Source organism: Marmota flaviventris, chromosome 3 (assembly GCF_047511675.1).
Source record: "Marmota flaviventris isolate mMarFla1 chromosome 3, mMarFla1.hap1, whole genome shotgun sequence".
In the NCBI taxonomy this organism is placed as follows: Eukaryota; Metazoa; Chordata; class Mammalia; order Rodentia; family Sciuridae; genus Marmota; species Marmota flaviventris.
In genome coordinates this window covers 167,934,515-167,949,909 of record NC_092500.1, presented here as the reverse complement: position 1 = coordinate 167,949,909, position 15,395 = coordinate 167,934,515, and the positions used below count along the sequence as shown (strand labels likewise).

Sequence of the window (15,395 nt, the reverse complement as noted above, 5' to 3'; positions counted from 1 at the left end):
CCACAGGGACTCACAGATGGGAAACCTAACTGGAACGCTTGGAGAATCAACCCCGTGCTGTGACCGCGTCCTCAGGCACGGGCTCCCTACCTCGGTGGAGGTCCTTGGGCTGCTTTCGTAGGGCTTGCTTTTGGGGGGAGGGGGAGGGGGAACAGCAGTCACCAGCCCATCTGTCTGCAAAGACGGGGAGCCTGGAAACCAACAGAGGAGACAGAGGTTGAGAGAAGGATCTACAGAGGCATCTCAGAGAAATAATGCCCACCACGGACTCCCAGACCAGCCTGGCCCATCAGATTTGCTGCCGCCATTTTCTGTGGTTTCTGTGGACAGGATGAAGACAACCTCTTACCCTCAGGACAAAGGGAGCACCCTCCATTTGTCAGAAGAAGTTCTGGAGTGAAAAATCCCTTTTTTTTTCTTTTTTCTTTTTGTTCAGGGCGTTTTGCCATTAAGCTGAAGATAAGACTATTTCCAGGAATTTGGGGTGTTACTCTATTCTCTGATATAGCCCAAGTTCTTACGGAAAGGTCCATGTCCTCTGGGAAACCCTACCAAATATGTCGAACTCCTGGTTGGCCACTGTCCCTCCTGGCAGCGGTAGACTTATCCTCCATTATTGCCTGTAGGCACCTTGTGATGTTCTTCAAGGCTGGGTCTCGTTGTAGAGTTTGTGGAATGGGTCCCCTTCTTTCCCTGAACAGGTCTAACCACGCAGTGGTCGGTTCCTAAGTTACTTGCTTCCTGTTTGGTCCTAGTCTGAATTTACCTTACTTAAAACTTTGCAATAGGAAAAGGGATTTTGGACTTTCAGTGGTTGTGTGATTCCCCCTCAGTGGTTGTACCCACAACCACTGAACTGCATCAGTTTTACAGTAATCCCACAGACTTTGTAGCTGGTTTGAGTAAAAATGATCCAGATTCATAAATATACCCCATTTCCCACCTGAAAGGATTCTTGAGACACAGGAAAACTTACTTAGGGTCCTGGTGGCCTTAGGAGTGAGAGGAGGTGGGCTCAGAGGCGTCGACTGAGGGGGCGAGGAACCATGGAATGGCGTTAAGCGACTGTCCACCAGTTGGAGACTCTTTGGCCTCTGCACTTTTCTGGCTGGACTCTAAGAATCATGGAGGAAAACACAGAAAAACATTGTCCCAGTGAGGAATGCTGAGCTTAGGGGGGCTCTCAACAGCCTTCTCTGCTGAGCAAAAATTTGCAAAGGGCTTGATTCCAGGACCCGCTGTCACATGGCAGGCACCACGGCAGGGATCCTCAAGGGGAGTCACCGCACCACAGATCACCTCCTGGCTGGCCACTGGCTTGATCCTGACCACAGTCGGACTGTGTCATCTAAGTTGGAAATAAGCCACGCTGATTCTCAGGGAAAGCTGGTCTTGCCACAACAACTTGATGTGGCTCATGGAAGAAAAATGATTTTTTTTTTTAAATGTAGAAGAAACGACAATGTTTGGACTGACTCACGGAACACAGTGGTGAGAACCACAACTCTGAGCAGCAACCCACATGTTTACGTCGTGGGTACAAGATCTTGCGCCAGCATTGACTTAGAGACTGAAATTCTCTGCACATGCTTTTCTTGCCACCATCTGTGATCTGCACAGCCACAGGCTGTTGGAGAGACAAGCTGCAGCCAGGCTTCTAGCTGGTGACTCACTGCTCTGGAGCCAAGGGGATCTGCCTGGCTGCCAGGGCAGACAGTGACACACCTCCTTGTGCTTCAAAATATATATAAACATCTATAGATGCAATTTCTTTTACCATTAGATCGGGTTCTGGATGTTTCTCTGCAATGACTTGGGACTTGCTCAGATTCCAGTCTTTTCTCTTGAACTTGCCGATTCGGTTCTCGCTGTCCTCTTTGAGGGGCAGATCTTCCACTCTGGCACCTGATGAGGACCTGCGCTCAAAAAGCGGCTCCAGGACTGACCTATCAGCCAGGAACAAGGACAAATATGGCAGAATGCCAATCATTGAAATTCACTCCAAAAGGACCAAGGGTTACCAGCTCCTCAGCCTAATCTTCACCCAGACTTTCATGTGCAGGTTCTAGATCTGAAATTTCAACTGCCAACTGAACAAACATCTCATCATAAAAGGTACAGGAATGAGGCCGGGCACAGTGGCTCCCGCCTGTCATCCCAGCAGCTCGGGAGGCTGAGGCAGGAGGATCATGAGTTCAAAGCCAGCCTTAACAATTTAGTGAGGCCCTAAGTAACTCAGTGAGACCCTGTCTCTAAATAAAACACAAAAAAGGGCTGGGGCTGCGGTTCAGTGGTTAAGAGTTCCTGAGTTCAATCCCTGGTACAAAAAAGAAAAAAAAAAAAATAGGTATATGAATGAGATCATCAAATAAATGGAAAAAGTACTAGTGATACTTATCCCAGGAAGAGAAGGCCTTATTAATGCATAGGCAAAGAAAGGATCTATAAAGTAGAAGGTAAGTGGCCAACTCCATGTAGTGGTAAGAGCACCCACTCCAGAGCCAGAGTGCCTGTGTTCAAATCCTACCTACACTGAACTGAGTGACCTTGGACACACGACCTTCCACACCTCAGTTTCTTTATCTGTAAAATGGAGATAAAAATAATACCTACTCCACTGAGTGTTACAAAAGCTTGGAATAGGGGTTGGCACCTTTTAAAAGTCTGATAATATAATAACAGATGTTCAAGTACCATAATAAAAATCGATTCATTCAAGATTCATACTTGGATGTTGTATAGTGGGGAGAGAGTGATGGGAAGTAGGGAAGTCTCAAAACATCTCTCCATATGTTACTTATTAATTACAAAATGAAAAATGGGAAACACGCCGAGAGGAAAAGGAACGAAACCTTACCCAAGTGATCAGTTCACATCACCAGAAAGGAGCAGGTAGACCTGAGGGGGTCCTGAGGACACACCACCACACAGAACGGTGACCTGAACACTGAGCACAAGGAGACATCCGACAAAGCCAATTTAAGGGAAATCCTAAAACCTAATTGGCCCATAACCCCAAATACTGTCGATACTGTCAAAGACAAAGTAAGCAACTATTCCAGATCAGGGGAGCAAAGAGCCATGGCTACAGAGAGAATGGGATCTCAACCGGATCCTGCACCAGATACTGCTATGGAAGACGCTCTGGGCACAGCTGACAAAACTAGAGTACGGGTTGGAGCTGACGCACGTGCGACGTCCTGGTTCCTGACCCTGGAACTACTCCAGCGCGAGTGAGTTTACGTGAGGTGACCGCCTGGTTCTCACAACAGATGGGTGGGGAGGAGGAGGACGTGGCGGCATGGAGACCGAGACACGGGGCAAAATACCTCAAAAAAAGGGTATTACGTCTTTATGACAGTATTGCTCACAGCTGCCAATAAGTCTTGGTTTGTTGAAAATTCAGTAGATTTTGCTCCATAAAAAAATTGAAAGTGTGGAGGGATAAAAAGGAAAAGCACCAAGGATTCTTAGGGCAGTGAAGAGTCACACTCTTCTGTGTGACACAGCAATGACGGATGTGTCATTAATCCATACTAAGATTCATGGAATGTACCACCCCAAAAGTGACTTCTAAAATAAACTAGGGAGTAGTGGTGGCAATGCCATGTCAATATAGGTTCGCCTCACATCCTCAGTACCAGAAAGAGCTATTTTTTTTTTTCCCAGTAACAGGGATTGAGCCCAGGGGTGCTATACCACTGAGCTACATCCCCACCCCCTTTTTGTTTTTTATTTTGAGATAAGGTCTCATAGATTTGCTGAGGCTGGCCTTGAACTTGTGATCCTCCTAACTTAGCCTCCCAAGTCACTGGGATTCCAGGAGCATGCCAATGCACACCTGGCAACCATTAGCATATTTAATGGGATGCCACTCATTTATCTTCAATCTTTGAATTTAAAAAGGATTGTAGAATTAAATTCCAAAAAAGATCCAAACGAACCAAGCAAACCAAACCAAACAGAAAGAATAACCTCACACAGCAATGTGTGAGGGGGACAGAAACCCCCAGCCCCAGTGTCCACTCTGTCAGTCCTACTTCACTAAGGGAGAATGAAAGTAATGACCGGGGGACTGTAGGTCCACATTTTCTCCAAAGCCTAATGGTAAAAAAGACGCAGCCATAAAAATCAGTAAAGCAAAGGCTCAAGGAGCGGTGTGCCAATTTTTTTCTTCTTATAATGCATACTTGGCTACTTTTCCTAATAAATCCAAAAAAGTTTAAAAATAACTTTTTTCAATTTTCCCTGACTCTATTCTGCTATGACTGACAAAAATGGCAATGTGTTTAAGAGATATAAACGGGATGGTCTGATGCCGTGTGCTGGCCACGAGGACGGTGGTCACTTGAAAAACCAGCCTCTACCTCAGAGCAAAGTCTGTCCAAGGAAGGGACATCACCTTTGTCCTTGGAAAAACCCACAGAGCACTCCTAGGCACATTCCCACCCTGCTAAGTTGTTTATCTACAAATAACAGGAGAGGTCTGTGGCACCAGGTGTCTCTGACTCATTCAGGCTAGGTGGGATCCATAGCAACCCCCTAGCAGCCACCAATCAGCATGAGACAGGGAAATACCTGGGAGGCCAGAGGACCCTCCCAGTAGTTTATGGTGTTGAGAAACCATGTAGTTCAGCACTACACCCCTTTTGGCTTAAACCAATCAGTTCAAATGAATACCTCTTTTGTGCTGACCAATCACCCCTACCCAACTTGTTCCCGCCAGTGAATGTGCTAATCATGTTTTAGAGTTGTTATTTGATTTTCCCGCGGTGTGTGATGATTGGCTAAGAGATGCTATGATGTATGTGAAGTCCCTGCCTTCTCCAAAGAATGTATAAAAATGCTGCAAACCCTGGGCTGGGGCCTCTCAGGGTCACCAGTTACTGTGTGTGTGCGCAGAGGACGGAGCTAGCTCGCAATAAACACCTCTTTGCTGCTTACATCGATCTCGGGTCCCTGTGGTCCCAAATTCAAGCATAACACACTGACATACCCACCTCTGTGGGTGCGCGCACTGACCTCCTCCCTTAGGGAATTTCAACATACACTAGAGCTCTGTTAGCTACGGCCATCGGGCTGTCCTTCAGACCCGCAGGCCTGCTTGCCACAGTCTGGCTGGGCACCAAATAACCGCGCCACTACGAGGCACTTGTAGGTTCAAACAGGAACTCCTTTATTGCCTGAACTCCCATGAACGCCACCCACGTGGCCCTTCCAGGCACACCACCAACCTGAAATCCCTCCTGGGGAACTTCCCCAACCAACAGGAACTCCTCAGGAATCCCCAGGAGAACTCCAAAGTAGCTGGCTCCCAAGGCGGACAGCAGGGGTCTAATATACAATTGAATACACAGCTTAACATAACCATCATCATCTCAATGGCTTGCTGGCTTCACCTCTCAACCACTCCCTTCTGGCAAAAATGCCATGCATCATTCTGACTAGGCTGTGGCTCTCAGCACCTGCTCGGCACTGGGAGCCTGGCCCCTCACCAACACTGAGTGCTCATTTCCTTCTGGGCATTTCTTTCCAGTCTCTTGCTTTCCTTTTGCCCTGAGCAGGTACCCCCTGTGCCTGCAGCGTGGCCCACTGGCATCCCGCCCCCCCCCCCCCAAACAAAACAGCGCCACCTTCACAGAAGGCAAAATCACCATCAAGGTTAATACTGCAACATGTCATGGGTATTAGGAAAAGTGGGGTCACGAGTGTCCACTGGTGTGAGCTGCCTGTCAGGAACATTCTGGATAAATGTTAGGAAGTATTATTGCTACTTCTAACCCAGGGGGGAATGTGGGCAGAGGAATAACCCACCTCACCCGGGCCGGCACGTGGAGGACCTGGGGAACCACGGCACACACTGTACCTCTGATTCTAATAGCTGCCTCTAAACTTCTCTTTTTTACAATGAGACACAGTTTAAGACAAGAGTCTTCCTGAACAGAACAGAACGTCCCTGCTTTTCAGATAGTGTGCAGTATCTCTTTAAGGCATGAAAAAAATTGTGAGAAACAAACACATGAATCAGGTATTGTTTAATATCTATCGATTCTAGGGATTAAAAATAATGTGATCATTCACAGATGGCATATGGCATTAAACACTGACATCTGATACCAAGAACCATCAAGAAGATGTTCAACCCCTGACAAAGTTATGTATGACTTCTAAAAATGGATTCTAAATAAACAACTGCAAAGCTACATAAAAGGACATGCTTGCTATAAATTTTTAAAAATGTTTTATACTGATACAAGGTAAATATTTCCCATTCAAATTTATAATGATATATATGAGTTAACATTTAGAAATAATGATACAGCTTCAATATTTAATAGTAGGAGAAGGATCAACTATGACATATTCATAGGATGTGATGGCATATCACCATAAAAAAATAATAAAAGGATTTAAAGATGACACATCAGCATGGAAAATAAAAAGGAAGAAAAGTGAAGTACCAAACTCTGTCTGCGCTATAATTGGGGGACATGTGAAGATATCTATGTCAATGAAAAAGAATGCATAAATAATTTAGGAAATACTAAATATTTGACTTACAGGTAGGGTGCCATTCAGGTAGGTTACTTTTAGGATGTAATTATCATAATGCAGAATTAATAATTTATGAGTGTTGGGAAAAGTATAAACGGCAGCCATACCCCAGAGAAAAAACCCCAACATGGCGCCTAAGGACCTCTTCTTCCTACCTTCTTCTTTTCTGCAGTGGCGCGAAAAGTTCCCGCCCGTGTGAACTCTCCCGCCAGCGCCAATTTCAAATCTCGCTGGCGGGGAACCTTAGCCCCAATGAGAACTAATTCCTGGGCTCCGGAGCTGATATCTGGAAGAACTTGCCAATAAACGGCTGCCTGCCATTTATCTAAGCCCTACCATCTCCCCCTTAGTTCTATATAAGCACACAGCTTTTTGCAATAAAATTGGAATTCTCCCGGCAAAGTGTCTTTGCGTGGGGAATTCTTTCAATGAGGGGTGAGTTAACACTATCTTGAATAATTAATGATGTGTAAATACTCACCATTTATATTAAATTAAGCACTAGGCCACTAAATAGTTTTTCATTGGTATAAAATAGGTATATTCATTTTCAAATAACTAAACTTTTACAGTAGTTATTGCTGAGTAATGAAGATGTAAAACATTTTTTAAATTTTCGAGTATTTAAAATACTTTATACCTGTACACATATTAATTTTTTAATTAGTCAAATATTGTATAAACTGGGTGTGGTGGTGCACACATCTGTCATCCCAGCCATTCGGGAGGCTGAGGCAGGAGGATCAAAAGCTCAAAGTCAGCCTCAGCAACTCAGTGAGGCCCTAAAATAAAAACTAAAAATGGCTGGGGATGGGGTTAAGTGCCCCTGATTCAATCTCTAGCACCGCCCCCCCCAAATGTGTGAAAGTAGTAACCTGATGTAGAAAGATGCAACTATAAACAACTCCTTTTTGAACATTTTAAATTTGAACACATGGAAAGGCAGCCCATGTTTTTGGCAAGGAAGACTCAACATTTAAAAGCCATCAAACTTTCCAAAATTAGTCAATTAATTTAGCATGTTCCCAATAAAAATGCAATAACATTCTAGACCAGTGAATCCAAAAGTGAGCAATGAGAAAAACTAGTTAGATAAATTCTGATAAAGAATATTAGAAATCAAAAACATTTTCTTTTTAATTTTTTTTTTTTTTTAGTTCTTGGTGGACCTTAACTTTATTTATTTTTATGTGGTGCTGAGAATCAAACCCAGTGCCTCACACGTGCTAAGCAAGCGCTCTACCACTGAGCCACAACCCCAACTCAATCAAAAACATTTTAAATCTATGGTATCTGAAACCACACAGGGCCAAGGCACGAATAGACAAGTCCGTGAAGGAAATGAGGGCAGGGCCCCCAAAGAGATGGAAGAACATACAGAAATCTCATTTGTGATAAAACCGACATTTCAAGTGAGCAGAAAAAAGATGGTTTGCTCCCTAAATGTTATGGGGAGAACTGGGTAACCACCTGTGGGAAAAAAGGTGCTTCCATACTTCACAGCTTATGAATCCCAAAGAATCACAGACTTAACTGAGAACAGCAAAACTCTAAAAGTCAACGAAAACAACCAGTAACTCTTTTGGTTATCTCAGAGTGGAAAAGGCTTTTAATTGTGATTTAAAACTCTGAAATTAATATATATATATAAAAAATATATGTATATTTCAATAAGAAATTAGAAGGAAAAAACTGAAGTCAAAACACAAAGAAGTAATCGGGAGAAAACAGCTCAACTCGTTACAGACAAAGGCCGACAATCCAAGCTGACAATCCAACCGAAAAATGGATAGAAAGTCCTGGACCATCGTTTACAGAAAATAAATACAAATGGCTACTGAACAAAAGAGACGAGCCTCCACTTTACACAACACAGAGGAAAGAAAAACAACACGAAACAGAAAATACTATAGGAGATAACCTTCTTCCTCTATCAGATTGGCCCAAATCAAGATGACAGCACAGTGTGGTGGCGAGGGCAGGGTAGCCAGGCAGGTTGCTGGTGGGGCGGAAGCTGGCCGAGTGGTAGGGAAGTCCACTTAGGGATAACTTTCAATGCTGTAAATGTGTATCTCTGGCAAAGATGTATCTCTCCCTTATGGCAGGTTTCTCATATTGATAGACTTGGCTATGATTTGGATATGGCTTGACTGTCCCCCAAGGGCCCAGGTTGTTGGTCCCCAGGGTGGCAGTACATGGAGGTGGTGGAAGCTTTGAGAGGTGGGGTCTAGTGGGAGGTCACTGGGGACCCTCCCTCGAAAGGGATGATGGCGGTTCTTGAGCTTCTTGTGAAGCTGAGCTCTTGTGAAAGGGCTGTTATAAATGGAAGTGCAAGCCCGGCCCCTCCCTCTCCCTCTGCCTCCTGCCTCACCATGAGGAGGTCCTTCTTCCCACATAGGCCGTCATGGGGTCTTTCCCAGAGCTTTGCTACACTATTAGACTTTTAGCCTCCAAAATTATGAGCTAAATAAACCTCTTTTCTTTATAAAGACAGTCACCTAGTCACCTCGGGGATTTCACTATAGTTGAAAAGCTGTCTAATACAACTTGCATACACGGAAAATAACTTCCAATTTGATATTCACTGCCACACTGCAGTTGAGAGGGAAAGACTGAAATCAACTAGGTGTCCATCGGTGGTGGAACAGATCATGGTACAGACACATGGCAAGATGTCTGCAGATAAACACAGTGTAAGAGGCAGCTCTTTGTGTTCTGAAATGGAACAATTTTCAAGAAGTTAAATGAGAAACACCAAGGTGAAGAGAACACTACCATCTGTACAAAAAAAAAAAAGCATGGAGAAGAATATGTATTTAGGTATTGCTTGTATACCTACACAGGGCTCTGGAAGACACTGGGAACCTGAATATTCGTGTCAGTCAGACTGGTGACTGGGAGCCAGCACTGAAGGGAGATTTTTCATAATATGCTCTTTTCTACCGTTGGGATTTCAGACTGTGCGATTATATTGTCAATTCATACAGTAAAAATTTTTAAATTGTTTTTAAAAAAATTGAAATGATGAAAATTAGGCAAGTAACTATATAATAGGGTGGCAGAATCATGAGACCATTTTTTCCCCCATTTTTCATTTTTGGTGACAGTCACCGTCATTAATAATGACATTCCTACTGAGGATGACAGAAAGGCTAACAACCCTGCTCTCTGAATTACCTTTCTTGTAGGATTAATGCGTCTGCACGGAATCCTACTCTGGGGACTAAAGTCAAGCACGATGAGGCATCCCCCCACCCTCCAGGGGGTCAAAGGTCCACCCAGCCCTTACCCATCAGATCCTGGCCGGGAAGGTGCATTATCGGAGGAGTTGGAAGAAGTGGAGATCACAGAGGAGGTCACAGAGGTCACGGACAGCCTCCGCAGAGTAGAAGACATGATGTAAGGCAGCACCAAGGATCCCGTGCGGCTCTGCTTCCTCTCCGTCAAGTTGGGTGGCTGGAAGACACACGCCCACTCAGGGTGAGCTAACCTGGGACTCAGTGTGATCTGGTGTGGCCACCCTGCTGCTGTGTGTGTGTGTTTTTTTGTTTGTTTTTTTAAATGGAATATTGGCCTAAGAGAAAAATCTCAGGAGGCTGTATACCTCAAGTTTAACCTGGTAAGTTAAGGAACATTGATCTACTTTCCTGAGAAATGTCACCAGTAGGCTTACCCCCATATGACACCAGGTTAAATGCACCTGCTGATACTGGCCTGTTTCTAATGATGAGAAAGCTTGGTAGGTCAAAGCTTAGTCTGCCATCTGGGAACTTGTGTGCAGAAGACACATGTTCCTAGCAGGAACTCCGAACCAGCAGCAGGGAAGGAGGCAAATTCATAGGAAGAAGGCAGGATAGAGCGCTTCCAAGAGAAAGAGACAGCAAAGGGACACTCTTGGGGGACTAGTGGAGATGGATGAGGAGCTTCCATCTGAGGAATGGATCAGAAACCAGAGGTTTAAGAATAAGACCACAGCAGGCACGGTGGCGCACACCTGTAATCCCTGTGGCTCAGCAGTCTGAGGCAGGAGGATCACGAGTTCAAAGCCAGCCTCAGCAACTTAGCAAGACTTGTCTCTAAATAAAATATTTTTTAAAAAGAAATGGGGATGTGGTTCAGTTGTTAAGTGTCCCTGGGTTCAATCCCTGGTTCCAAAAAACAAAAACCAGGATGAACTCAAGGACAAAAGAGCAAAGAAATGAACTAGAACCACTCATACCGTCACCAGTGGAGACAAAAGGTCAGCACGTGCATCCTTCTACCTAGCTCCTCAGGAGGAAAAAGAAAACCGCAGCTGTGAGGTATGGGTTACAACTGGCAAAGGCATCATGTGATCAGCTGCATGCCCTCTTAGAGACTCTTTTCTATTCCTTCTCCACTTCAAAGGTGTGCAAGCTGTAAACTCTTCATGAAAATAGAAACATTTGGAACAACTAAAAGAACTGGGCCAGACGGGACAGGAACAGCCAGTGCCTATGATTAGGAGACCTCGACGGCTAGCTGAGCAGTTGTTTAACTGCTGTGCTCTGCCTGGAAGCACCTGCGTTACCTGGGAACTTGTTAGAAATGTAAATACTTGGGTCCCATGAAGGTCCATCAGCAATTCTGGGGATAAGGACCAACAACCTGTTTTCACAAGCCTTCCCGTAGTTTGAGGGTCCTTCAAGTCTGAGAACATCTACCTAGCACAAGGACAGTTCAAGGTCATCAAAAGCAGAACATGCTCTCTGGCCACTTGTACCTAAGCTGTTACAACTCACTTGGCATCTGAAAACCTGATCAATGTCATAAAAGGCACAAGGGACGGGACAAAGCTCAGGTAGGTTTAGACAAAGCCTACCAGTGTTATGACCCCATAGAGCTTTTCTACTTTCTCCTTGAGTTCCCGGAAGCAGGAGGACAACCGATCATGCAGTGGCTTGAGCTGCTCTGTCAGCTTCTCCCCATGGATGCGGATCCCTTCTGTGAGCAGAGGCATCTGGAAGGAAAGGCATAAAAGGAATGAAACATGATTTAGGAAGAAGAGGGATAATTCGGATTTGGAGGTCAGGGAAGGGTAGGGTGGGATGGACTGGCTGACGGACTGGTGGACTTGGCACTACTGAATGACAATGACACTTCCCAGGTGGGGGGCGTGTGAACTGGAGCTATTCCAGTGGACAATGTGGAGAAGTCTTTACACCAAGGACAAAGGCAGGCCCTACGCTGGGGAAGGGCTGGCTTGGGCAAGGCAGATCCCACTGAGCCCTGGTGCGCTTCTGTGGATGGTAACAGATGGGTTTTGGCTTTAGCCTGAACTTGATGGCTGCATTTTCCTCCATTGCCTACTAAAGCAATGAGAATAGAGAAAAGGGCCAACCTCTCTCAGCTAGATGTGCACCCAGGGAACCAGCTTATGGCCTTTGATCTCAGCTCTAGGAAGTGCCCTGCCAACACTATGCAGCTAAACTAAATGCCATTCCTAGGTCTCGCTGCCAAACACACACACTGATAGGTTGTGCTTCCAAAAGGTTTCAAAAGAGAAAAAAGAAAAAGCAACACAGGAAGTGGCCTTGAAGAGTGGAGTTTAGGAGAGCAGCCTGGATCAAGCACTGTAGCCATCCAGCTGCAGGCCCTGCTGTGCACACCTGGCCCCCATACACAGCTGGCCCCTGTGGACCCCATACACAGCTGGCCCCTGTGCATACCTGTAATGCTATCAGTCGCTTTAGCAGCTCTACCTTCTCCTGATCTTCAGGATGCTCTTGCAAGTACTTTTCGGTAAAAAAAGCCTAAAAGCAAAGCATATAAGCATGAATCAGAACACATTCCTTTCTGTGCACTTGACCTTAACAGGCAGAAAGCCTGGGAAGGTGAACAACATCTGTTCTGACAAACCAGGAATTTCTAACTAAAAGTTCCTTCCTTTCCTGGGATGGTCCTTATCCCATGGTGGAAAATAGTTTTTAAAAGTATGTGCTCGGGCTGGGGCTGTGGCTCAGTGGTAGAGCGCTTGCCTAGCATGTGTGAGGCACTGGGTTCAATCCTTGGCACCACATAAAAAAAAGTATGTGCTCTTCTGCGATTTCTCTGAAATCATGCCAATTCCCAGCAAGAGTACGTTCTCAGCAATCACCACACCCATGTGTGCATGAGCATAAGCATGCATGCACACACTTCTGTGCACATTCACCGATCAAAAGAATTATCAGCAAAGCAAAATGTCATTAAAAGAATTTCTCCAAAGAAAGTCCAAATGACAATATCTAAAAATGAATCATCAAATTGTGTAGATATCATAAGGAAAAAAGTAAAACTTTAACAGGCTAGAGATGTGGCCGACAGCTTCTATGCTCTTGCACTTAATACTAGCTGTGTGACATTTCTTCCCTGTACTAAATGAAATCTAACATCTGTACTCTTCACTTATCAACTATCCAAAAGGCATAGATAGGAAGAAATGCTATTAAATGCTGAAAGAGGCTATTAAATGCTGGTTGCTTTTCTTATTTCATATCAGTACCATGTTCATCAATGAACACTCAGGCCAGCTAAGGCCCTGTGATAGGAAAATAAAAACCAAACTGAAATCCCAAACTCAGGCCTTGCATCTTAAAGACAGGATTCATTAGGAAAGAGAAAAAGAAGTCTGCAGTGAACATTTCCAGCAAGAATTATATATATTTTCTCCTGGGACTTTAACCTTCGTTACTCAAAGTGCTTTCAAACACCAACTTACTCACTCCTTTCCTCTACTCCTGGGAAAGCCATACCACCCTTAAACAAAACCCAAGAGCTCTTGAAAACTATGGTATAAATACGAAAGTGACCCATTCTATGTGGCAAATGGAATAGAAGCCAACTTTGTGGACAGATGTTAGGGGGTGAATTGTATCCTGCCAGTGCCCCCGCCCTGTTCATGCTGAAGTCCTAATCTGGCACCTCAGAATGTGACCCTGCTTGGCAACAGGGCTGTTGCTGATATAATTTATTGAGATCATTGTAGCTGAGTGGGCCTAGATCTGATATGACTGGGGTGCTCATAAGGTGAAATTTGGAGACACTTGCACACAGGGAGAGTGCACGGAAGGAGACATAAGGAGAAGACACCTCTACAGGCCAAGGTACCGCCAGCAAACCATCAGAAGCTAGGGGTAGGCATGGGCCATGTCCTCCTGCACAGCCTGCAGAAAGAACCAACCCTGCAGACACTCTGTTTTCAGACTCCTGGCTTCCAGAACGGTGAGAGGACACACCTGTGTTGTTTTAAGCCACCTGTATGTGGATCTTTGGGACCGCAGCCCTAGCAAAGTCATAGAACAGAGAATGTCCGTACAAGCAGCCCAAGCACCAGGAGGAGGCATGAGGGAACATCCCCAATGCCGCTCCCTGCAGCCAGCGTTGTGCTTGGAGGGAACATCAATAAAAACAGAAAAGTAGTGTTTAAGTTCTCACCCACTCTTACCTTTCAAGTGCAAGAAGTTTGAATTTTTGAAAGTTGAAACAAATTTTTGACAATCGATAAAATGCACTGAGACTCCCAAAGCATCTGTTGGGCCCCAAAGCACCCCTAGAGCAGTGTGCCCTGAAAGTCATTTCTCAGCAGAGCCTTGCCTTGCAAAAGAAAGGACTGGTGACAGCAAACGCCTCCCGCATTCTTGTCCCTCAGCCATGTATAAAGCACTGGTTTGGATGGGTCACCTCTACCAAGTATGTCATGATGAGTTTCCCAATTGAGGGCCTGAGGTCATGATGATTAATGGGTTTTGTTTTTTACTTTTTTGACACTGGGAATTGGGGCTAGGGATGCTTTGCCACTTACCTAAATCCTAATCCCTTATATTTTTTTGAGATGAAGTTTCACTAAATTGCTGAGACTGGCCTCAAACTCAAGGTTTTTCTCTTTACCCTCCCAAGTCACTGGGATTATGGGCATGTCCCACCATACCCAGCTAATTAATGGTTCAGCTTTCTCTTATAGAAATTTATAAAGTTACACTTTAATTAAATATGAATTAGTAGTATTTTTAAGTCAAAGATCTTGAAATCTACTTATTTGTTCATATATCTTTGCTTTTTTTTCATTTGAATTAGAAGTCTATAACAATGAAAACATTTCATATGAAACTGTATCTCATTCACAAATATTGGCCTATAAATATTTGTGGGCCACAATGGCAAATGCTTATAACCCCAGGCACTTGGGAGGCTGAGGCAGAAGGATCCCAAGTTCAAGGCCAGCCTGAGCAACTTAGCAAAGCCCTAAGCGATTTAGCAAGACCCTGTCTCAATAATAAATTAAAAGAGCTGGGGATGTGGGTCAGTGATTAAGGCCCTTCAGTTCAATCCCTAGTATCAAAACAAACAAACAACAAAAACCGAAAAAGTGCTGAGAGACAAAGTCCATGGCAGAGGGCCCTGGGTTCAATCCCTGCACTGAAATTTAAAAAAACGAAAAAAATGTGGTTTAGGGACACCGTATAAAAATAACACAGGAAAACTAGTACCAGAAAGAGTACACACTGCAAGCATTATAGTATTAAAGACATACTGCATTTTGGACTCTATTTTTGTATCAACTTCCATCATAACAGTGGAAATTATTATTGAAGCAGAACACAAGCAAACTAGAGTTTATCCTTGGTGCTGAACTGTTCCTAGCTGCAGAGTAGAGCACAGGGAAAAGAAGACACCTGTTCGCTGTCTACCTCCCAAATAAGAGAGAACAGCAGGTGCACCGACCAGAGGCATGCTGGTGGGGCGTCTTTCAGTGACACTTTATGGGGAGGTGGCCTATCCCTGACGGCTGCCGCTGGTCTCCAGGAGGTGGGAGGTCAGGGATGATCCTTTTGCCCATTTCA

The 15,395-nt window shown here is 44.7% G+C and overlaps 1 protein-coding gene across 3 annotated transcripts in view; it reads right to left on the bottom strand.

Annotated features, from left to right (window-relative positions):
• The window catches only part of Dock5 (dedicator of cytokinesis 5), a 189,478-nt gene that overhangs the window by 6,686 nt on the left and 167,397 nt on the right, over positions 1 to 15,395 (bottom strand). For all 3 annotated transcript variants that reach the window (XR_011707190.1, XM_071610584.1, XM_071610585.1), the window contains exons 46-51: positions 12,243 to 12,326; positions 11,396 to 11,533; positions 9,845 to 10,011; positions 1,778 to 1,946; positions 977 to 1,115; positions 91 to 191 (exon numbers count right to left, since the gene is read on the bottom strand). Coding sequence is in view for 2 of the 3 variants with exons in the window: in XM_071610584.1 (XP_071466685.1) it covers positions 91 to 191; positions 977 to 1,115; positions 1,778 to 1,946; positions 9,845 to 10,011; positions 11,396 to 11,533; positions 12,243 to 12,326 (798 nt within the window). In the remaining variant the exon portion in view is untranslated. The remainder of the gene's footprint in view (positions 1 to 90; positions 192 to 976; positions 1,116 to 1,777; positions 1,947 to 9,844; positions 10,012 to 11,395; positions 11,534 to 12,242; positions 12,327 to 15,395) is intronic.